Source organism: Callithrix jacchus, chromosome 7, assembly GCF_049354715.1.
Source record: "Callithrix jacchus isolate 240 chromosome 7, calJac240_pri, whole genome shotgun sequence".
Lineage (NCBI taxonomy): Eukaryota > Metazoa > Chordata > Mammalia > Primates > Cebidae > Callithrix > Callithrix jacchus.
In genome coordinates, this window is record NC_133508.1 from 56,930,601 (window position 1) to 56,955,158 (window position 24,558).

General features: G+C 47.8%; 1 protein-coding gene across 18 annotated transcripts in view; it reads left to right on the forward strand.

Moving 5' to 3' along the window:
• PLA2G5 (phospholipase A2 group V) overlaps positions 1–24,558 on the forward strand; it is a 63,347-nt gene that overhangs the window by 34,245 nt on the left and 4,544 nt on the right. For 5 of the 18 annotated variants that reach the window (XM_078332994.1, XM_054258820.2, XM_078332980.1 and 2 more), the window contains 2 exons: positions 22,768–22,817; positions 24,026–24,170. In XM_078332994.1, coding sequence (XP_078189120.1) covers positions 22,778–22,817; positions 24,026–24,170 — 185 coding nt within the window. In that variant the 5' untranslated portion in view covers positions 22,768–22,777. Of the gene's footprint in view, positions 1–4,506; positions 4,841–5,676; positions 6,623–19,402; positions 22,495–22,767; positions 22,818–24,025; positions 24,171–24,558 lie in introns of all 18 variants that reach the window. The other 13 variants (XM_078332988.1, XM_078332987.1, XM_078332989.1 and 10 more) reach the window with 6 other exon arrangements.

Genomic DNA, 24,558 nt, shown 5'->3' on the forward strand with positions numbered 1-24,558 from the left:
ACAAGGTCAGGCATGGTAACTCATACCTGCAATCCCAGTACTTCGGGAAGCCGAGGTGAGAGGACTGCCTGAGGCCAGAAGTTCGAGGCCAGCTTGGGCAACATAGTAAGACCCTGTCTCTACCATAAAAGAAAACAGAGTAGAAAGGGTAGCGTCTGGGTCTCCGGTTTTGTTTGTTTGTCTGTTTGCAGGTCCTGCTATTCCAAGTGTAGACCCTGTACCAGCCCCATGGGAATCATAAGGGAGCGTGTTAGAAATGTAAACGTCTCAGGCTTTCCCCCAGACCTACCTGGTAGATCACAATCTGTATCTTAGCAAGATTGCTCAGTTGACTTGTAGGCACAGGAAAATGTGAGACATACTGCCAGAGAGCACCAAATCATGTCAAACACAAAATAGACCTCAAACAAAGGAAGAAAATGAAGTATTTGCCATGCTTGCATTGTAATGAGAATTCATGCAATAACTTAAGGGCATTTACTGCAATAGGAATTCTTTTTTTTTTTTTTTTTTGAGACAGAGTCTTGCTCTGTTGCCCAGGCTGAAGTGCAGTGGTACAATCTCAGCTCACTGCAACCTCTGCCTCCCAGGTTCAAGCAATTCTCCTGCCTCAGCCTTCCAAATCGTGGGGATTACAGGCCTGTGCCACCACACCTGGCTAATTATTTGTATTTTTAGTAGTCATGGGGTTTCACCATGTTGGCCAGACTGGTCTCAAACTCCTGACCTCAGGAGATCTGCCCGCCTCAGCCTCCTAAAGTGCTGAGATTACAGGTGTGAGCCACCACGCCCAGTCAGGAATTCCTTTTAAATTAATAGATTCTTCTTTTTAGAAGAGCTTTAGATTTACAGAAGAATTGTATAGCGTTCCCATATACTGCCCTCTTATCCCAACACGTACAGATAGTCCTCTCATTAACATCACGAATCAGTGTGCCACACTTGTTACAATTAATGACTCGATATTAATATATTATTATTAAAGCCCATAGTATACATTCAGGTTCACCCTTTGTGATGTAAAGTTCTATGGGTTTTGAGAAATGCATATCCATATCCTACAGAACAGTTTCACTGCCCTGAAAATCCTCTGTGCTCTGCCTGTTCATCCTTCTGTCCTCCCAAACTCCTGGCAACTACTGATCTTTCTACTGTCGTCATAATTTTGCTTATTCTAGAATGTCATATAGCTGGAATTATACAGTCTGTAGCCTTTTCAGATTGACTTCATTTATGCTTTTATGTTTCTCTGTGTCTTTTTGTGATTTGGTGGCTTATTTCTTATACTATTGCTAAACAGTATCCCATTGTATGTCTGTATCACAGTTTGTTTATACTTTCACCTATTGAGGAATCTTTCAGTTGCTTCCAGTTTGGGGCAATGGTGAATAAGACTGCTATAAACATTTGTGTGCAGGTTTTTGAGTGAACATAAGTTTTCCGCTCTATTGGGTAAATACTTAGGAGTACAATTGCTGGATGGAATGGTAACACTATATTTAGCTTTGTAAGAAACCGTCAAATGGGAGCAGGGTGTGGTGGCAAGCACCTGTAGTCCCAGCTATACAGGAGGCTGAGGCAGGAGGGATTTCTTGAGCCTAGGAGTTTGAGACTGGAGCCTGCTCTGATCACACTTGTGAGTAGCCACTGCACACACCAACAAAGAAGCTACCAAACTGTCTTCCAAAGTGGCCGTGCCATTTTGAATGTCCACTGGCTTTGAAGGAGTCCCTGTTACACGTCCTTGGCAGCATTTGTGGTGTTAACGTTTTGGATTTTAGCCATTTCTAATAGGTCTGTAATGGTTATTTTGATTTGCAATTTCTAATGACACATGGTGTTGAGTGTGTTTTCATATGCATATCTGTCATCTGTATGTCCCTTTGGCGAAGTGTCTGTTCAGATCTTTTGCTCATTTTTTAATTGAGTTACTTGTTTTCTTATTTTTGAGTTTTAGGAGTTCACTGTATATTTTGGACACAGGTCCTTTATCAAATATGTGTTTTGGAAACACTTCTCTTAGTCTGATTTTTGTATTCTTCACAGCAGAAGTTTCTTTTTTTTTGAGACAAAGTCTTGCTCTGTTGCCAGGCTGGAGTGCAGTGGCCCCGTCTTAGCTCACTGCAACCTCTGCCTCCCAGGTTCAAGCAATTTTCCTGCCTCAGCTTCCTTGGCAGAGCAGCTGGCAGGCACATGCCACCATGCCCAGCTAATTTTTGTATTTTTAGTAGAGATGGGGTTTCACCATGTTGACCAGGATGGTCTTGATCTCCTGACCTTGTGATCCACCCGCTTTGGCTTCCCAAGTGCTGGGATTACAGGCATGAGCCACTGCGTCAGGCCTGAAGTTTTATATTTTAATAAAGCCCAACTTAACATTTCTTTTCCCAACTCCATATTCAGTGTTATCATGTTGGTAGCTTGGAATCAGCCATATTGGGGGTATTTACACTAAAAAAATTGGCACACTCTAGAAATCAGGGAGTGCCTCCTTCCTTACAAGAGTTGGTTGCTAAATCATTGTATAGCACATGACTGCCTCCTACTTTCTATTGAATCATTCCAATTAGTCTATTACTTTAGTCATAACTTTTTTTATGTACCAGAGGTTTTTTTTTTGTTTTGTGTACATGTATAAGATATTGGTATTTTATTTTTCTTGATGTAATTGCTCTTGGAAAGGCATGGTAGCTCATGCCTATAATTCCAGCACTTTGGGAGACAGATGCAGGAGGAGTGCTTGAGGCCAGGAGTTCCAGAGCAGCTGGAGCAGCATAGCAAGACCTAATCTCCACACACCAAAAAAATTAGTCAGCTGTGATGGCATGTGCCTGTAGTCCCAGCTACTTGGGAAGCTGGGGTGGGAGGATCTCTTGAGCCCAGTAGTTCGAGACTGCAGCGAGCCATTATCACACCACTGCATCCCAGCCTGAGTCACAGAGTGACACCTTGTCTTTTTTTTTTCTCTGTAACAAGGTCACACTCTGTCACCCAGGCTGGAGTGCAGTAGCAGGATCACGGCTCATTGCAGCCTCTACCTGTGAGGCTCAAGTGATCCTCCTGCCTCAGCCTCCCAAGGAGCTGGGACTACAGGTACATGCCAACATGCCCAGCTAATTTTTGAATTTTTGGTAGAGATGGAGTCTCCCTATGTTGCCCAGGCTAGTCTCGAAATCCTGGGCTCAAGTGATCCCACCTCAGCCTCCCAAAGTGCTGGGATTACAGGTGTGAGCCACCTCATCCAGCAAAACCCTATCTCTTTGCAAAAAAGAATAACCAAAACATGTCTAAAGAAGAGAGAAGAGGGATTTTCCTTAGTATATATGAAGACTTAAAAAAATTATAGTAATTAGGCCAGGTGCGGTGGCTCATGCCTATAATCCTAGCACTTTGGGAGGCTGAGGCAGGTGGATTGCCTGAGCTCAGGAGTTCGAGACCAGCCTGGGCAACACTGTAAAACACCGTCTCTACAAATATACAAAAAATTAGCCAGGCATGGTGGTGTGTGCCTGTAGTCCCAGATACACAGGAGGCTGAATCAGGAGGATTGCTTGAACCTGGGAGGTAGAGGTTGCAATGAACCAACATCGCACCATTGCACTCCAGTCTGGGTGACAGACTGAGACTCTGTCTCAAAAAGAAAAAAAAAAAAAAATATATATATATATATATAGTAATAAAGCAGAGTGATAGATGTTAGGGCAAGTTTAGAAAAATAGATCAAAGCAACATAAAGGAAGCCCAGAAATAGATCTAAGCATAGGTAGAAACTTATGTGATCAAGAAAACATTAAAATCAGTGGGGAAATATTGGTCTGTTCAACAAAAGGTGTTGGAATCATTGACTTTCCTTATGGGGAAATAAAAAAACTAAATTGAAGCTTCATACTATACACACAAATAAACTCCAAATGGAGTAAAGGATTAGAGCCCCAAGTGTCAAACGCCCAGATTTAGAACCAATGGAAGAAAGATATTCAGAAAAATATTGTTACACTCATGATCACAGAGTTATGTAGGACTCTGCAAACAAGGTACTAAACATTACAGACAGATAACTCATATAGCATAAAAGGTAAAAGTTTTTATATTATAAAAATGCTGGCTGGGTGCAGTGGCTCATGCCTGTAATCAGCACTCTGGGAGGCCGAGGTGGGCGGATCACAAGGTCAAGAGATTGAAACCATCCTGGCCAGCATGGTGAAACCCCGTCTCTACGAAAAATACAAAAATAAATTAGCCAGGCTTGGTGGCGGGGTCGGGGGGGGCACCTGTAATCCCAGCTACTTGGGAGGCTGATGCAAGAGAATCACTTGAACCTGGGAGGTGGAAGTTGCAGTGAGCTGAGATCTCTCCACTGCACTCCAGCCTGGTGACAGAGCAAGACTCCATCTCAAAAAAAAAAAAGCCATAAATAAAAGACAACAGGCATGCTTACAGAATATATTTGCAACATATATAGCAAACACTTATTGTCTTATCTTCTAATTTCCTGCCCCCTGGAAGCCACTGATACAGAAGCCTGAGGGAACACGCTCCCTGACCTCCTCCTCCAACAGAGCAGAGCCAGAAAGGGCTCAGATGGAAATTAGGATGAAGAGGTCCAGAATTCTCACAGTGACCAACAGACCATTCATTGAAGAGGAAATCCAAATGGCCATAAAGCATATGCGAAAATGCTCAGTTGCACCAGCAGCCAGGGAAGCAAGTTAAAACAATGATACACAATTTTATACTCCAGATTGGGAAGAATTGACAAATGTGATGTTATCAAGTGCTGGTTATGGTGCTGCTAGGAGTGTAAACTGATACATTCACTGAAGAGAGTGTTTTGGGAATGGTGAGTAAAGTTGAAAATGTGCATGCCCCTCATCTGACCGGTGTAGAGTTTTTTTTTTTTCTTTTGAGACAGAGTTTTGCTCTTGTTGTGCAGGCTGGAGGGCAATGGTGTGATCTTGGCACACCGCAACCTCCACCTCCTGGATTCAAGTGATTATCCTGCCTCAGCCTCCCGAGTAGCTGGGATTACAGGCATGGACCACCACACCTGGATAACTTTTTTGTGTTTTTAGTAGAGATGGGGTTTCTCTATGTTAGTCAGACTGGTCTCAGATTCCTGACCTCAGGTGATCTGACAGCCTCGGCCTCCCAAAGTGCTGGGATTACAGGCGTGAGCCACTGTGCCTGGCCCTATGTAGTATTCTTACAAAAAATGTCTAACCTGATAATCATGAGGAAGCAATAAGCAAATTCAGATTGGTGGGTATTCTGCAAGACAACTGGTCTGGTTTCAGGAATATCAATGTCATTTTAGAATAGAAACCAGATTAAATCTGGGCGTGGTGGCTCACACCTGTAATCCTAGCACTTTGGAAGACTGAGGCAGGTGGATCATTTGAACTCAGGAGTTTGAGACCAGACTGGGCAACAACATGGTGAAACCCCATTTCTACAAAAAATTCAAAAAATTATCCAGGCATGGTGGCATGTGCCTGCGGTCCCAGCAACTCAGGAGGCTGAGGTGGGAGGATCGCTTAAGCCTAGGAAGTCAAGGCTGCTGTGAGCTGAGATTGCACCACTGCACTCTAGCCTGGGTGACAGAGTAAGACCTCATCTCAAAAATAAAATAAAATAGAAAAAAAAATTAAAAATAATTTTTTTGTTATGATCTTCCAGTAACCTCCATCTTCCCTTGAGGTATGGCCTGCCTCCTAAACAGCCAGCTCTCCAGGCCTGACGACGACAGATGAAGGACCCCAGCAGCCCTAGAGAGGCTCCGTCAACAGAGGCTGTGCCTGCTCACCTCCCCTTGGGCATCCTCTTGGGCTCTCTCTTTATTTTAAGAAAGAAAGAAAAGAAAGAAAGAAAGAGAGAGAGCAAGTAGATGAAATAACTTTCTAGATTAAAGGACACCAAAGAGCCACAACAACTAAATACAATGCCTGCTGCTTGTTTGGATTCTGGATCGGAAAAAACCAATGAATTGGATATAAAATCCATTATTGGGGCAATAGGGGAAATGTACACATTAGCTAGTTTGACGTATACTAGATACAGTATTGTGTTCATGTTCCTGTCCCAGCCAAGGCTGATGAGCCCCCAGGGAATCAGATAGTTAAGATATTTAGCAGGCTGTCAGAACCTTAAGAAAGTTCTCAGCCCAGGACTGAGGTAGGGGTTACTTTGGGCTGAGGGGATTAGCAAAGGCTTGTGAAGTGGCTAAAGGCGTGACCTGGATAATTCAGGACTCAAATCCACCCGCATTGGAATTCTCTGGGTGACTGCCCAGTCCCTTGGCAGGCCAGCCAGCCACAGGGCCCGACTGTGCAGGACTTCCTGCCTCTGCAAAGGCAGTCAGGGGCTGAGCATGGTTCCAGCCGGCTGGGTCCAGGCAGAAGTTTTCCCTCCCCACCTCCAGGATTGTCCTCATCATCGCTCACTCCTATTCTCAGCTTAAGATTCTGGAGGCCAAGAATTGACTCCCCTGGGATCCATGGTCTGTGGACCCCCATCTTCTGACTGGAGACGGGGAGCCAGTGAGACCTAGGGCTTCAGGGTCTACCCAAGGAGGTTGCTCATGGCGGCAGACCTCTGGAGCGGGATTTAAGGCCAGGCCAAAGAGGTTAGTAACTGATGGGGGCTGCACAAATTGGGGGTTGTGGAGGGATGCCAGCTGGGAGGGAGAGACTGGAGAAGGGGGGTTGTGGAGAGTCCAAGAGGGAGGTAAGCAGGCACAGCCTCTGTTGACCGAGCCTCTCTAGGGCTGCTGGGGTCCTTCACCTGTCATCGTCAGGCCTGGAAAGCTGGCTCTTAAGGAGGCCAGGCCACACCTCAAGGGAGGTTACGGGAAGATCATACCTAAAATTACGAGCAAAACTAGGAAGAGTTATGAGTAGGTGGAGTTAGGACTTGTGTTTACATTAATCTGAGGCTTTGCTTGGATTTCTTTTTAGCCTAAACCACAGGCAAATATTCCCCTTTAGGGAAAGAGATCACCAACATCTATTTAACATCCCTTAACTGTTGAGAGTGTCCACTGCGTGCCAGACACTTCAGTACACACAGAAAGAGACCCAGAGACGAGTAACATACCCTTAAAGGGAGCTCTTCCTCCTGCCTTCTTCCATCTCTCTCTCTCTTTCTAGCTCCCCTCTCTGGAAGCCAGTTTAGCTTTGGGCTAAGTATATTTGGCCCTGGGAGTCAAACGGATCAGGACAGCTCCGAGCTTTGACCGGCTTGACCACGTGTATGAGCCATTTCTTTTTCTTCAAGCCTCAGTGTCCCATCCCAATCTGCAAAGTGCATATGATAGTAGTATCTGCCTCATAGGATCACCTTAGGGATAAAATGAGAGAAGCCCCATAAAGAACTTAGCATGGTATCTGTGCTCAATAAGGCATCAGCTATTTTTATTAGTCATTAAGCAAACATTTTTTCCTAGGACCCAATCTGTGCCATGCAGAGTACTAGGGTCTGCCAGGGAGGAGTAAATGAGACACCGTCAAGGATTCACAGTCTAGCTTGTTCATTCATTAATTGATTTCATCAATAAATATGTGTCATGCCTTATGCCGAGCACTGGAGGTGTCAAAGTATTAGAAAAAGACACTGTCCCTGTCCGCAGGTTGCTCACCGCCTGGTGGGAGAGACATGGCAACACAGTGTGATTGGCACTGTGAAGAGAGGAGGCACAGGGTACTGGGAGAGCTCAGGGCAGTGGATTGATCCAGTTTGAGGCAGGGCAATGGATTCACAAGACATTTTGGCAAAGGCAGACCCAGCTTCCGTGTTTCCCAGCTCACAGGTGCGCTCCTACCCTGGGGCCTTTGTGCTTGCTCTTCCCTCTGCCTGGAGCTCTCTTCCCCTAGGATGTCCCCATAGCTTGTTCCTTCACCTCCTTCATGGCTTTACTCAAGTGTCACCTCACCAGCAAGACCTTTCTCAGCCACCCTGTTTAAAGTGGCCACTCCAGCCCAGGGTGGTGGCTCATGCCTGTAATCTCAGCACTTTGGGAGGCCAAGGCAAGCGGATCACTTGAGGCCAGGAGTTCGAGACCAGCCTGGTCAACATGATGAAACCCCGTCTCTACTAAAAATACAAAAATTAGCCGGGTATGATGGTGCACGGCTGTGGTCCCACCTACTCATGAGGCTGAGGTAGGAGAATCTCTTGAATCCGGGTGGTAGAGGTTGCAGTGAACTGAGATCACACCACAGCACTCCAGCCTGGACAACAGAGCACAACTCTGTCTCAATAAGCAAATAAATAAATAAAGTGGCCACTCCCACCATCAACCATCCCTGTTCCCACCCTGCTCTCTGCTTTGTTTTTCTCCATTGCTTCGATCACCACTTGACAAACTATACATTTTACTTATTTGCTTGTCTACTTCTGTCTTCTCCCTCCGGAATGCAAGCTCTGCCATGAGGGCAGGGTTCCCAGCTGTTTTGCTTTTTGCTGTATCCTCAGTATTTAGAGCAGCACCTGTCACATAATAGGTGCTCGCTAAATAAGTACGTGAAGTTTACAAAGATGAGTAGGAGTTGAGTAAGAGAAGAAAGGGAGGAAATAACAGATGAAAAGGGAAGAGGGGGAGGGAGGGAAAGAGAAAGAGAGAGAGAGAGAGATTGAAATTAGTAGGTTTAAGGAACTGACAGCCTTCACATCTGGCTTCTTCCCAGGAACGCTTTGGGGTGATATGAGGCAAGACTGGAGTAGGTGGGGGGCCAGTCATGCGGGGCCATGTCCTGTGAGGGGAGACAGGTGCCTCTGACTTGGGTGGATGGTGTTATGTGCTGTTACAGAGGTTAGAAAGATTGACCCAGGAAAAACGGAGGAAGCCATGAACTCTTCTGGGAGGAATCAGGGAAGGCATCTCAAAAGAGGGGGCACCTTCTCTTAGGCCCAGGGAAAGAGTTCCAATGTTATTCTAGGCGTGAAGGGCATTCTGAAGGCCTGTTCTCACACCCCCCATCCTAACAGACAGACACTGGGTTAGAAACTTTTCGGTACTTGCCCTAGTGGATTTCACTTTGCGTTTGGTCTTTGTAGTGCCTAACGGGACCTCTGCCTACAGAATTGCTCAAGAAACATTTGCTTGGTTGGATTGGGATTGAGACAAGTGGAGTGGCCTTGAATTGTAGGTGTTTCAGGCTCATGAGCCTAGAACCTTGGGCGCCATCTGTGATCTTGCTAGGCAGAGGGACAGCCTTTCCTTGGGTTTCTCCCTCCTCCAAAAAAGAAGGGACATTTCCATGTAGGAAAACAAGTAGGCTTATACCAGTTAGAAAATGTCAGAAACAGATGCTTGGTGCCACTGAGAAAAATCAGCACTGAGACAAAGAATCTCTCAGCAAGATAATTTTACTTTCTGCAGAAAGGATGCCCCTGCTAGCTATCTTGCCACCAGAGTACAACGAACAAGGGAAAAGTAGACATGTTTATCATTTATGCATTTGGGGTCATCTTCACTGCTGTGACTGATCTCCATTGGTTGGAGCTAGACTGCACAATCTAAAACTGAACCTGATTGGCTAATAACTTAAAACTTCCTTGAATAGGTAAAGGCAACGGAGAACAAAAGGAAAAGAGGAAGTCCAAATTAGGAAGGGACAGAAAGTTGCTTGTGAAAGGACTTAGAAAAGTAATAGTATAGGCCGGGCACAGTGGCTCAAGCCTGTAATCCCAGCACTTTGGGAGGCCGAGGCGGGTGGATCACGAGGTCAAGAGATCGAGACCATCCTGGTCAACATGGTGAAACCCCGTCTCTACTAAATATACAAAAAATTAGCTGGGCATAGTGGCGCGTGCCTGTAATCCCAGCTACTCAGGAGGCTGAGGCAGGAGAATTGCCTGAACCCAGGAGGTGGAGGTTGCTGTGAGCCAAGATCGCGCCATTGCACTCCAGCCAGGGTAACAAAAGCGAAACTTTCATCTCAAAAAGAAAAGAAAAGTAATAGCATAAATATCTTGGTGAAAGTACAAGGACATAGAATCTCCATTGTGCCTGTGAGCGTGTCTAACAGCTACCTAGGATAGGGCTTAACAAAGAGTTATTAGCAAAAAGCAAGAAGGTTTTGAAGAAAGTCTTTAAAACAAACTAGGCTGGGCGTGGTGGCTCACGCCTGTAATCCCAGCACTTTGGGAGGCCGAGGCGGGTGGATCATGAGGTTAAGAGATCGAGACTATCCTGGTCAACATGGTGAAACCCTATCTTTACTAAAAATGCAAAAAATTAGCTGGGCATGGTGGTGCGCGCCTGTAATCCCAGCTACTCAGGAGGCTGAGGCAGGAGAATTGCCTGAACCCAGGAGGCGGAGGTTGCGGTGAGCTGAGATCGCGCACTCCAGCCTGGGTAACAAGAGTGAAACTCCATCTCAAAACACAAACAAACAAACAAACAAACCTACTATTTCTAACACTTACGATTTATTCTTTAACAAGAAAGAAAACTTTGAAGAGGAACTTTTCTACTTTCTACAGAAAAGGAGAGTAGAGAGCATTTTAAGCAGAGGAAAAACAACAGAAACAAAGGCAGAAAAGAAGGTTAGTTCATGATAGATTTCTTAAGGGTGAACAGTTGAATGGATTACATTTTTCAAAGATAAAACATGTATTTGCTATGGAGTTGATGTGCCGATTACCTCCTTAGCCAAAGTTATGGTGAAAGTTGAACTTGAGCCTGTTATTAACCAATAGCTGTAACATGTACAAACTACACATGCATCCTGGGCTGACACCAAGATAGAACTAGCTGTGTGTATCTTTAAGGGAAGCTGCTAATTTACAGCCTGGCTGAAACCCACAGGGGGCTGCTTTTATGTCCAGATTTAATTGGTTCATCCATCCCATCATTCTTTTATTCCACAGATAATTACTGGCCACCAGATATGCATTAGGGGCCGGGTGCAATGGCTCACACCTGTAATCCCAGCATTTTGGGAGGATGAGGTGGGCGGATCACCTAAGGTCAGGAGCTCGAGACCAGCTTGGCCAAGATGGTGAAACCCTGACTCTATCAAAAATACAAAAATTAGCCCAGCATGGTGGCCCACGTCTGTAATCTCAGCTACTCAGGAGGCTGATGCAGGAGAATCACCTGAACCCAGGAGGCGGAGGTTGCAGTGAGCTGAGATCACACCATTGCATGCCAGCTTGGGTGACAGAGGGAGACTCCACCTCAAAAAAAAACACACACACACACACAAAATATGCATTAGGTTCTCTACTACCTGCTGATAGGCTGATAATATAACAAAAAACAAGATGAAGACAAACATGTTTTCTGCCCTCAGATGCTTATATTCTGGGGGAAGGCATAAGGCACATGAGCCATAAACAAGTAAGTTAAAGAGAGTTAAGGATGATGGTCAGTGCTATGAAGGGAACAAACAGGGTGACCTTGGGTAAGTGGTCAGGGGAGGCCTCCTGGAGAAGGTGGCATTTAAGGTGAGACTTGGAGGATGAAGAAGCAAGGACTAAGTATTCTAGGCAGGGAGAGCAGGAAGTGCAGAAGCTGCGTTGGAAAAGCTCAGAGGATTCATGAGCAAGTCGATTCGAGAGCACAGAATGTCAGACCTTGCGGGCATCCTGGAGCTCGTCCACTTCTCTCATGCTAGTCATTGCTCTTGCAACATATCTCAACATGCCTCTGGCTGCATAGAATGTTGTGGAGAGGTGGCCCTACTAGGCAGAGAGCATGAAATATTTGACAGCTCTCTCCATGTTATGGAGCAACTGAACGACTCATGAGTTTCCCTTGTTTTTGAACCTTGGCAAAATGTAATTTTAACAACTTTTTTTTTTACAGGACAGAACCTAGGCCTCATAACTGACAAAGCTGATTTAATGAGCTTTGACAGATCTCATCTGCATTTTAAGTGTTTCCAACACTTAAAGATTAAGTTCCTTTTCCCGAGAAGTCAAGCGGGGGCATATCCCACCCACTTAGTGCCCACCTCCCATGCGACATTTCCTTTCCTAAAAAGTGGCAAATAAAAAGTGCCTTCCGGGGAGAGGAAACTTACCACTCCCAAGACAGCTCATTCAATTCCCAGGACACATGAGCTGTTAGAAAAACGTTCTTGGATCGAGCCAAAATCTGACTGCTTAGTGTGTCCGTGCTGGGTGGGTGTTGGCTCTGCAATCTGGAGCCACATGGGACAGTTCTGATTCCTCCTACTCCCGACAGCCTTTCAGAGATTTGGAGACAGACTGGGTACCCCCAGCCACCTTTTAAACTCAAGTCAGCCCTAATTCCCTCCCTTCTGTCTCCTGTGATCCAGACACCTCCTAAACCTACTCAGATTGGGGCTCAGGGACAGGCACATCCCTCTGGGTATGGTCTGTTAAGAGCCCTTGTTCTGGGCACCACACTCTTGCCATCACCACCAAAGATGATCACTGCTTCTGTGATGTGACCAGGACTGGGCTTGGGGGTCACACATGTGATTGTTGAACTGTGTTACCCACCCCGTCCTTGTGCATTTCAGCTTTGAGGGTCTTTGGACAGGACCTGTTCATTCTCTTCTTATTGAACTCAGGTTATCTTGCTCTTGATCAAGATCAGGACAAGACCAAGATCCAACCTCCTTAGCCTGACACCCAGGCTGTGGGTGACCTACCCTGCTGCATCTCTTTGGCCAGTCCTTCCCAGCATTCCTGAATTTCTCCTAAACACTTGAAGAAAGTTTCTCAGTGGTCATTTTGGGGGCATGTCCACCATCCTATTAAAAATAACCAACATTTCCTGATACCTTACTGTGTGCCTAAATACCTGCTGTGTATCAACTCAGAACATAGAGATGAGACGGGTAAAATTATTTACCCTGTTATTTCTGATGGTAAACTAAGGCAAAGAGAAGTTAAGAAACTTGCCAGAGGTCACACAGCTAAGAAGTGGTGGTTCCAGGGCATGGACACCATGCATCCAGCTGTAGTCCATGGTGTGCAACTTGTATTAGCTTATGAGGGCTGACCAGAGACTCGTCCAGGCAGAGAGCCATTGTGAGGCAGATTGGACCTAAGACTATAAGGACTGCTTGAGGACGAGAGCAGAGTGAAACACATACCCCACCATGGGGCAGCTACTTCTCGGCAATGGCCAGTTGTTGCCATGCTGGAGTCTAGACCCAGGATTGCTAGATCTTTTAAAGAGAAGCTGGGAATGGAAATGTGGATTTCTTTCTCTTTTTTTTTATTTAGACAAAGTCTCACTCTGTCCCCTAGGTTGATGTGCAGTGGCATGATCTCAGCTCATAGCAACCTCTGCCTCCTGGGTTCAAGTGGTTCTCCTGCCCCAGCCTCCCAGGTAGCTTGGATTACAGGCACTCACTACCACACCTGGCTGATTTGTGTACATTATTCACTACATTGGCCAGGCTGGTCTCGAACTCCTGACCTCAATTCAGGCCTGCCTCAGCCTCCCAAAGTGCTGAGATTATAGGCATGAGCCACTGTCCCCAGCCTGGAAATGTGGATTTCTAAGATCTTTTAGCATTTATAACATTGGCAGTTAATACCATCTTTTTCTTTTTTAAAAAAAAGCACTGTGTAGACCAAGCAAAGCATTTCCTAGGACTCTATGAAGCCCTGGGCTGAAAGTTTATAACGAAAAATCCAGTTCCACTCATCAGCTATGACTGGGACTCTGAACCCATTGAACCAACTGTACCTCAGTTCTCACTTTTCTACCTGGTTTATAAGGAAACCACATGACACTCTCATTAGCTGTCTTGTGAAAATCCCAATCATTATGTCCCAATGGGGTCACAACCCTTTTTTGTAAAGAACATGGATTTGACAGACAGATGGGTCAGGTGTACGATTCTGGGTCCTCCTTTTACTAGCTGTGTGACCTTGGGTGAGCTAGCTAACATCTGCCCCTCTGTTTACTTGCTTATTCATTGTGATTATAATGCCCATGAGATTTTGTGAGGGTTAAGGAAGACTGAATGCTGAGCTTGCCTTGCATTTGGGGCATAGCAAATGTTCATTAAAGATCGAGTTCTTCTCTCATCCCTTTATGAGCCATCAGCCTTGTAATCCCCTTCAACAGAAAGTGCCAGAGTGGACAGCATATCAGATGAGTTCTTTTTTTTTTTTTTTTTTTGAGACAGAGTTTCGCTCTTGTTACCCAGGCTGGAGTGCAATGGCGCAATCTCGGCTCACCGCAACCTCCGCTTCCTGGGATCAGGCAATTCTCCTGCCTCAGCCTCCTGAGTAGCTGGAATTACAGGCACGTGCCACTGTGCCCAGCTAATTTTTTATATTTTTAGTAGAGATGGGGTTTCACCATGTTGACCAGGATGGTCTCGATCTCTTGACCTCGTGATCCACCCTCCTCAGCCTCCCAAAGTGCTGGGATTATAGGCGTGAGCCACCGCACCCGGCCAGATGAGTTCTATAGCATTCCAGAGACAAGTAAGCTCCCTGTGGAAGGAGGGATCGTGGAAGACTTCTTGGAGGAGGAGGACTTGATGTAGACTTTCTGCCAGAGAGCCCTGGGTAATCATGTTCCATGTGCCAGCAAACTATTTGATAAGGCCAGGGATATGTCAGCAGCTCAGGTTCTCAGGGTGAGGGATTGTCCAGGTTTCCATGGCTGCCCTTGGCAGGGCTTTAGTTCTGGGCAAGATAGACCCAGCAAATGACAGAGAACGAGTATGTTTAAGTGATGTTTAATTTGTCCTACATACACTTCTTGAGGACTTATAATTGGTCAGACATTGTTCTAGGTTCTGGGATTGGAAATGGATCAGAGAAGAATTTTGCCCTCAAGAGGCCTCCATTCAATTAGAGGTGGAAGTGGCTGGGGTGTCTTTCATCACTGAAGTGTGAATGGCTGAATCCCTTACCAAGAAAGGGGAACTGGGGACGACTGGGTTTTGAAGGGACAGTGAGTTTAGTTCCGAAGTTTGCTAGGGTCATTGGGATAGAATGTCAGACTCTATCTTCTCTTTCTTCTTCCTTCCTTCCTTTTCTTTCTCTCTCTTTCTTTCTTCATTCTTTCTTTCTATCCATCCATCTCTATGTAATCATATTTGACATGTGGACTGGGCAGCGGGGTGAGAATGGAGCTGAAGCCAGAGGAGTTCTATGTTCACTCAGCAAACTCTTACTGAGCACCTACTATGTGCCAAGTGCTGGGTTACAGAGGGGAAGCAGACACAGAACCTGCCCTCATGGAGCACTCAGTTTATTGGAAAGACATAATCGCAATAATATTTGTGGTAGTTATGACTTACTGAGCACCTACTGGGTGCCAGGCACTGTCCTGGGTCCCTCTGCCTGCCTTGTCTCATTGAATTATCAGCATTACTAAGTGAGGCTGGTTCTATGATTATCCTATTTAACACAGATAAAATGGAGACCCAAAGAGGTAAAACAGCTGACTCAGTGACACAGGTGGTCAGAGCTAAGATGCAGATTTGAATACACGTCTCTCCTATGCTGGATCTTGGATCTGACATTGTGCCTTCTCCTGCTTCCTGCATTCAGTCCTTCCTTCATTAAGCATTGTTTGTTCAGTCAAAGCTAGGGACAAACTGCTCTGTCCGGGACACCCCTGGATGCCTGCACAGAAATAAGAGCTAAATCCCTGAACTTAGATGAACTCAGCCAGAGAGTGGTGAAGATAGAAAAGGGAACTCCAGAGGGCAGGTCCCAGAAACACTCCTGCATCTGGAGGTCTGAGAGAGATGGGAGGGGGGTGAGCCACAGGTCCCAGAAACACACCTGCATCTGGGGGGCCGAGAGAGATTGAGGGGGGATGAGCCACAGGAGGGCAGCCGGCCCAGTGCAGCCTTGTGAAGCCCAGAGGGAGAGAGAGTTTTGAGAAGGAGGAGGTGGACTTCAAGATGAGTGTCCTGAGGGACTGAGTGGGTGACCCCCAAGCTTGGGCTATGCCAGGCTTTGGGGGTCCCTGAAAGCAGGCTCAAGGATGCAGCAGATGCCAGCCAGCGAACAGTTCAGAGTGGGAAAGGGCAGGCTTCTCTGTCTAGAAATTTGGCTTTTAGAGGAAAAGAGAAATAGAATTGTCACTAGAGGCAAGGGATTTTTTTTTTTCCTGAGGCAGGGTCTCGGTCTGTTGTCAGGCTGGAGTGCAGTGGTGTGATCTTGGCTCACTGCAACCTCCACCTCCCGGGTGCAAGTGATTCTCCTGCCTCAGCCTCCCGAGCAGCTGGGTGCCACCATGCCCAGCTAATTTTCTGTATTTTTAGTAAAGATGGGGTTTCACCATGTTTGCCAGGATGGTCTTGATTTCTTGACCTCGTGATCCGCCTGCCTTGGTGTCCCCAAATCCTGGCATAATAGGTGTGAGCCCTCGCACTGGCCAATTCTTTTTTTCTTTTTGTGGCTTGGCTTTGTTTGGTTTAGAATGGCAGGGCAAGTGTGTGTTTGTAGGTTGGGGAGGAAACTGGTTGAGAAGGAGAATTGCAAATACAGGGCGGGGAGAGGACTCCTCCCCAGGGTTCTGACAACTGCCAGGCAACGTCTCTGTTTACTTCTGTCTTCACTCTGTTTCCCACTGGCCACAAGGGCAGCTCTGTGAAGGCACAGGTTCTGTTATTCATCATGAAACCCAGTGCCCGGCACATAGTAGACGCTTCATAAATATTTTTGGTATTGAATTCACAGGGTTCTTCCAGGAGCTCAGTGGTTAGTCCTAGGAAAAGAAGGGTCCAGGGGGCCTTAAGGAGGGGCTTCTCTCTGATGACAAGAGGGAGGGAGAGAAAAGGAAGTCAACAGCAAGGAGGGGCAGGAGCCAGAAATCCAAGTCTTCGACGGGGCACAGTGGCTCATACCTGTCATCCAGCACTTTGGGAAGCCCGGATGAGAGGATCACTTGAGCCCAGGGATTTGAGACTAAACCTGGGCAACATGTTGAGACTCTATAAAAAATGCACAAAGAAATTAGCCGGGCATGCTGGCGCCCGCTGTAGTCTTAGCTACTTGGGAGGCTGAGGCAGGAGGATGGCTTGAGCCCAGGTGGAGGCTGCAGTGAACTGTGATTGTGCCTCTGCACTCCAGCATGGGGGACAGAGACAGACCCTGTCTCAAAAAAAATAAAACAAAAAAAAAAATTCAAGTCTTCTCAAAAAAGTGTGTGGGGGGTGGTGGGGTAAGAGGTGGAATTAACAGAAATGGAAAATGGAGAAGAGAATACTAGTAGTTACCTATGTCCTGTAAGAACACTCTAGAAGGTAAGCTGTCCTTGATTTATTAGCACTTCTCTGCATTTGCTGTGGCTCTAAGTTATAAATGTATAAATTCATTTAATCCTAACAACAGCTCTCTGAGGCAGGTGAGCTTCGGTCAGCCCCGAGGTGACATGGTGAGCGGTGGAGAAGCCAGGATTTGAACCCAGGACCTGAGGCTGAAAGAGAACCTGTGATGTTACCCGCTGGGCCACACACTTCCCCAACTGACATTAGTTTACATGCCTTATTTTTATTTTTATGTATGTATTTACTTATTAATAGAGACAGGGGCTTGCTCTGTTGCCCAGGCAGTCAAATTCCTGGGTGCGATCACAGATCACTGTAACCTTGACCTCCTGGGCTCAAGCCATCTTCCCACCTGAGCCTCCCAGGGTAAGTCACTGTGCCTGACCCACGTACCTTCTTTTACATGGTACGTTCCTCACCAGGAGCCTCTGGGGCTGGAGGGGCTCATAATTCTCATGTTTCACATGAAGAACAAAGAAAGGTAGTGGCTTGCCCAGGGTCGCACAGCTACTGAAGTGCCTAAGCTGGGACTCCAGCTTGGAGCATCTCTCTAACTGCAAACCTGGCACTTTCCCCTTCCCCGAAAGAAGAACTGTAGGAGTTAGCAGGGAGTCAGGCACTGACAAAGGGCTACCACTTGGATGTGGGGGAGCAACGTTCTGTAGGTAACTCAGAGTTGTGTTTCTGCAGGCACCTCCCGAGTCACCCCAGCTCAGGAACGGGACAGAAGAAGTTGGGAATTGGCAAGTTAGGAAGAGGACAGGGCAAAGCTTCAAGTCCAGGAGCGGGGCCGCCTGTCTTCCCTGGCTGTCCTTGGGTTGAGGCTGAGCAAGACAAGATGAAATCTGAGCAGAATCCCAGGGCTGGGGGACTTGACAAAGACCCAGTGTGGTGGGTGGGAGGGAGGCTGTGCCGGGAGGGGGATTCCAGGGTTTCTGTTCCTGGTAGGGAAGAGCCCTGGATCGTGGGTGGCCCAAGCCTGACTCTGATCACTGTCTCTCCCGAAAGCCACCTGGGCACTGTGACCTGCTACAGAAAACAGCTGCTTCTGCCTGGTACTCCCAGCACTTTGGGAGGCTGAGGCGGGTGGAATACTTGAGGTCAGGAAGGAGTTCGAGACCAGTCTGACCAACATGGTAAAGCCCCTTCTCTACTAAAAATACAAAAAAAATTAGCCAGGTGTGGTGGTGTGCGCCTGTAATCCCAGATACCTAGGAGGCTAAGGCAGGACAATTGGTTGAATCAGGAAGGTGGAGGCTGCAGTGAGTTGAGACGGGGTCACTGCCCTCCAGTCTGGGCAACAGAGTGAGACTTCTTCTCAAAGAAAAAAATTAAAAAACTGCTTCTGCATACACAGTGGAAAAAAATCCCCAGGGGTCATGCCAGGGTGAGGGGAAGCAGGGTTTCCTATGTGAGTTACCAGGAATCTTGGAGCTGGCCCACTCAGGAGTGTGGGAGGTGACAGAGAGGTCCTTAAAACCAGGCAGGCCCCTCCCTGGCGTCTTCTGCGAGCCTGAGGATGGAGAAAAGGTCTCACTGGTGAGGAATCGCATCTTTGGGCTGCTTTGCCTGAGGGAGGTGTGGGGAGCAGGGCCAAGGAAGGGGCTAGGAGAGGATACACCGGGCCCCCTTGGTCAGGGGCGCAGGGCCTGGAGAGGGGCACACTCCCATCACCTCCCTCACAGACAGCAGGAGGGCTGGGCAGCGCCTTCTGTGCAGCGGAGCTCTGCACTATGCTTTCTTTCCAGCCAGGAGGCATGAACTGGGAAGTCCTGGAGCTGCTGTATGTGGACGTGGGGTACCCGTCCTTCGGCGACCTGGCCACGTCCCGGCCTCCACATCTTCCTTTGGTCCATCGTCTCCATTCCCTCCCTGTCATTACTGCAACCGCTGCCCTCCTCCGAAATTCTCTTGTGGCTATGCGCTTCCTCTCTGTGGTCGTTTGATTAAAATAGCTGAGCCCACATCCTCCTCCTGGGGCCCACTTTGGGATCCACTGAGTGGCCACTCTTCAGGGCAGCCCTCCATGCCTCTGCGACCTCCACCATGAAACTGCTTTCTTACTCTTTCCAGGATGTTCTCAAATGCACCTGGGAAGTTGGTTTTCTTCAGGTATAGGGAGCCCAACAGATCAGGGAATGATTGCCTTTTAAAAGATGGCTTGCTATTTTCAGACCCCAGGAGAAGAGGGCGTGCTTCCCACCCAGGGCCATGCTGGAAGTGCCAGGTCATCAGGAGGAGCCACAGGGAAGCATCACCCAGGGCCTTTGCTGTGACCTCCGAGGGAAAGGGTGGCAGGGCAGGGGATACGATTTAGGACCAGCCAGTTTGAATCATGTCAGCGGGACTCCAGGCTTCCCTAGTTGTCCAGTGTTTGGGCCTGGGGTGGTCATTTGGGACAGGAGAAACCGAGGCTTGGAGGGTGAGAGTGAGGGAAAGGTGGGAGGGGTGTGCCAGGGGACTGGCACTGTCAGCAGTAGGACGTATCCAAATCGATCTGTAGCATCCTCAGTTCCTGCCTCCTCAGAAGAAAGAGTTCCACTGAGGGGCATAAGGCAGAGGATGAATGAGACTGAGGCAAGTTTCACAGCAGAAGTAGAAAGTTATTAAAAGCTTTAGAGCAGGAATGAAAGGAAGGAAAGTATACTTCGAAGAGGGCCGAGCAAGCAGGAGACTTGAGAGTCAGGCAGGCGACGTGAGTCAGGCGTGCTGTTTGACCTTTGACTTGGGTTTTGTGTGTCTTTTTTTTGAGACGGAGTTTCACTCTTGTTTCCCAGGCTGCAGTGCAATGTCGCAAACTTGGCTCACCGCAACCTCTGCCTCCCGGTTCAAGCGATTCTCCTGCCTCAGTCTCCCAAGTAGCTGGGATTACAGGCATGTGCCACCACACCAGGCTAATTTTGTATTTTTAGTACAGCCTGGGTGTCTCCATGTTGGTCAGGCTGGTCTCTCACTGGTCAGACTGGTCTCAAACTCCCGATCTCAGGTGATCCACCCGCCTCGGTCTCTCAAAGTGCTGGAATTACAGGCGTGAGCCACCATGCCCGGCCTGACTCGGGGTTTTATACACTGGCATATTTCCACGGTGTTGTGTTTCTTATCCCCTGATTCTTCCCTTGGGTGGGCCGTGCGCATGCACAGTGACCTGCCGGCACTCGGGAGGGAGCATGCGCAGTGTGTTCACTGAGTTGGACGCATGCTCCCTTGAGGCGGTCTTCCTTTACCAGCTCAATGTCCCTGGCAGATCGTACGTCAGTTAAACTCCGCCATTTTGCCTCTTAGTGCGCATGTGTGAGCTCACTTGCCCAGCTCCTGAAATCTTATCCGGAAGCTGCCCATTACCAGCTTCAGGTGTTCCTGTTTATGGGGAGACTGCCTTTCCCTGGTGCTGGCTGCGACCAGTTATTTAGAGAGACACAGTTACCAACTGCCTGCCTATCGCCTGTTGTTGGTCGCCTGCTCACTACTGTCACAGTTCGTCTGCATATGAAAGGCATGCTCACAGAGGAGCCATTTGAGGTCTCTAGGAATTAACCAGCCCTGGAAGGAGCAGGCGAACAAGGCCTCCAAGATGTCAAAGTGACATAAACTATAGAAAATAAAAAGTATGCTTAAGTGCCCAGGGATGCTGAGAGGCAGTGGGGTAGAGTCAGTCAAGGAAATAGATTCACAGTCCTGGGCTAAACCCCTGGGCAACTCACGGCACTTGTCTGAGCCACAGTTTCCTTATCTGTAAAATTGACAACTATTAGTCACTCTTTCAACGAGTAACTGTTTAGAAGGACAGATGCTGGGCCTGCCAAGGTCATTGGTGGGTTTAGAGAGATAGTGGATAGTGCCTGGCACACGAGAGGTGCCTAGTGAGTGGCAGTTGGCGTCCTTGGGCCTCAGCTCCAGGGAGCAGCAGAGAAAGATTGGTGTGGAAGGGTGGCGTCTAGGGCCATTTCCTTGGCTGTTTGCAGCCCTTGAAGCAGAGGCTGTGGGTGAATGGAACCCTCAGGAATGTTCTTGGAACTCAGAGTTGCTGCTGGACAAGGGTTGGCATGGATGCCAGCTCAGTAGCTGGGAGCCCCAAGGAGTCTGAGGTGTATTTGGAGGCCAGGCCTTGGGAGGTGCCAGGGTTTCCGGCAGAGCACTGGCACAAGTGACCATTCAACTCAGGGACTCGAGACAACAGGGCACTGAAGGGGAAAGCCTGGGCTTGTCCAGCTGTGGATAAACAAGGACTTTGAATCCTGGGAGGAAGGAAATCAAGCAGCTGCTGGCAAGGAGCCTCTGAGAAGCCAAATTAGAATCAGGTGCTGGCCTGAGACACATGGAATTTCCTGGACTCTAGGCTAGCAATGGCTGTTTTTACCAAAGACAGATTCTAAGGAGTGAAGCCAAGGGCTTCTGCCTGAGAGGTAGAGCATGAGAAGGAACAAACAAGCCCCCTCAAAGAATTCATGCTGGGAAGGGAGGCTGTGCCGTGCAGTGAGGGGCGCAGAAGGACGGAGCTTGAATCTGGCCTCCACTTCTCAGTGGCTGTGTGACCTCTGGCAAGGCCAAGTTCTCTGAGCCTCAACTTTCCCAGTGGCAAAATGGGGACCGTGATACTTACCCTGAAGCACTCCAGTGAGCCCCCAGGGTTGACTTATTCTTTAGGTAGACACAGAACCTGGGGCCCAGGAGAGTGTCTTAATTTTATAAATTCCTTTAAAATCAAGAGGAAAGAAAATAATATGTAATAATAAATTCAGCTTGGATTATATTTTTCTTTATACCAACATAGTTGTCAAAATAACTGTGTGGATACAGTTATAAATATAAATATATAGCAGAAAGGCGCCTACAAAGGCAAAAGTGCTTGGGACCCATAAGATCCATGACCAGGCCCTGAAAGCCACTGGCATATTGTGGGTGCTCAGGGTTCACTGCTGAGCACCTACTCTGGGCCAAGCACTATTCTCAGTGTTAGAATAGAGGGGTGCAGAGCCCACTGTCTGCCTACAAAGAACCACTAGGGTAGACATCCTTGCAAACAAGCAACTAGGGCACTGTGAGCTAAAGAGTATGAGACGTAGAATCATCGACTTTCCTCTGCCCTCCTGCTGTGGGCACCAAGTGCTCTCTGTCTAGGAATTTTTTCTTCCTGAAAGTTTCTTACATCTTTTATTAAAGGCCATGTCTAGTTTACATCAAGTCCTGCTTCTCCACGTATGCCACCAAATCTCCATTCAAGAATCCTGGCTATTCTCTGGTCCCTTTTAGCCATTTTGCCAACCGGGTGAGTATGTCTGGGGGGGTTTGTGGCTAAAAGCGCACTGGTGGTTGGGACAGTCTCCCAGCAAATGCTTCCATTATTGCCCCTCTGCCTCCAGAGACCTCAGGGGACCTGTAGTTTTTTGCCTCATCTTTCCTGGCTAGACTCACTTTGTTTATTGCCCACCAGGACAGAGAGTGGAATAGGGGGGCCCTGGTGGGGAGCCAGGGTGGGATCTGAATGGGCCGTGGGGGCATTGCCTGATAGACCTGTTGTGGGATGTGTTTTCTCTTCCAGAACCCCAGAGATGAAGGGCCTCCTCCCACTGGCTTGGTTCCTGGCTTGTAGTAAGTGGTGTCCCCACAACCTCTGAATTAACTTCTACCCCATGAGAGTAATAGGGTGGTGAAAAGGACACTGCCGTTGAGGTGGTAGAGACTTGGGTTTGAATCTTGGCTCTGCACTGACTGCATAGATGTCAGCAAGAGCCTTTATCCCTCCAAGCCTCTGCTTCCTCATCTAACATGGGCTAATGCAGTCCATGGGTGGGGCTGTGGCAGGGTCCTAGGAGATATCATACCTCAGCTCTGTAAAGGTGGTGGACACGGAGGTTATGTGGCTGGCAAATGTAGGAGGCAGATGTTTTTCCTCATATGCAAATAAAATAAGGTTAAAAAAATGCCCAAATCAATCAAAATTAAAATCAAAGCTCATATTTAAATATTCCAACCTACGATTCCTGGGTCATTCTCAGCTCTGGCTTGTCCAGCTGGGAGGTGGCTGTTCAGATGACCCTGCAGCCCCGTGACCATATATACAACCCCCTGACAGACTGTCCTGCTCTTTAATGTCTTGCCAGGTGCCTGGAGACCCCAGGAGGAGCTGGAGGCCTGGGGCAAGGAGAGAGCAGGGGGCCTTGTGCTCACTGTGAAAGCCTGGACAGGGCACTTTTCCCTCCAAACCTCAGTTTCCCATTTGTAAGATGAGGGAACTGCCTTCAGCAATTTCTAAGAGTCCCATCCTGCTTTTAGATTCTCTGCCTTATGTTCTAAAAAGTGTGAGGGGAGGGGAGTGGTGGGGAAGAGGAACGTATTGCCAAGAGAGACAGGAAGCTCCTGTCTGCCTGCTTCATGAAAATACCTTATGAATTACACCTTATATGTCATGGTCACTTACTGTGTGCCCGTCATCATGCTCAAAACTAACATACTTGATGTTATTTTAACCCTCATGACAACTGCAAGATTTAGCTGCTAATTTTGGGTCCCCATTTACCAGATGATGAAACTGAGGCTCTGATTCCATTCGATACCATACTTTGAATTAGTGGCAGAGTCAGGATTTGAACCCAAGTCTGCTCATGTTTCAATTCCAAATTCCTAACCAATTCTCAATACTGCTTGCATGTCCCCTCCCACTGATTGAGAGAATTAAAAAGAGACACGCAGGTCCCTCCAAGCCCCGGGTGGGAGAAAGGGTAGGAGGTGCTGGGCAGTGGGCCTAAGGCAGGGCTGGGCTGCCCGGGTGTCACCTGGGAACCTGGGCTGTCTTCCAGGTGTGCCTGCTGTGCAAGGGGGCTTGCTGGACCTAAAATCCATGATCGAAAAGGTGACAGGGAAGAACGCCCTGAAGAACTATGGTTTCTACGGCTGTTACTGTGGCTGGGGCGGCCATGGGACCCCCAAGGATGGCACTGATTGGTGAGCTGATTGCTGTAACTGCCCTTGGGCTCCAGTGTCTGCACCCACGTTTTCTCATTCAATTCCATATCAGTTCTGGAAGATGAGTGTTAAAGTGCCATCTTATAAATAAGAAAACGAAGTCTCAAAGAATTTAGCTGGCAATCCCAAGAGCTCAGTGGCCTAAGGTGTCAGCTGGTCTACTGCAGCATAGCAAGTGGTCCCACATGTAGTAGCTTCAACAGGACTGATCGTTTACTTTGCCTGTGAATCCTCCATTTGGGTAGGGTTTGTGGGAGTGGCTTGTCTCAGCTTCAGCTTGGACAACTGGGGCTGAACAATCCACCTCCCTGATGACCCACTCCTACGGCTGGCAAGTTGTCAGCATCTCCTGGCCTAGGAGTGGGCC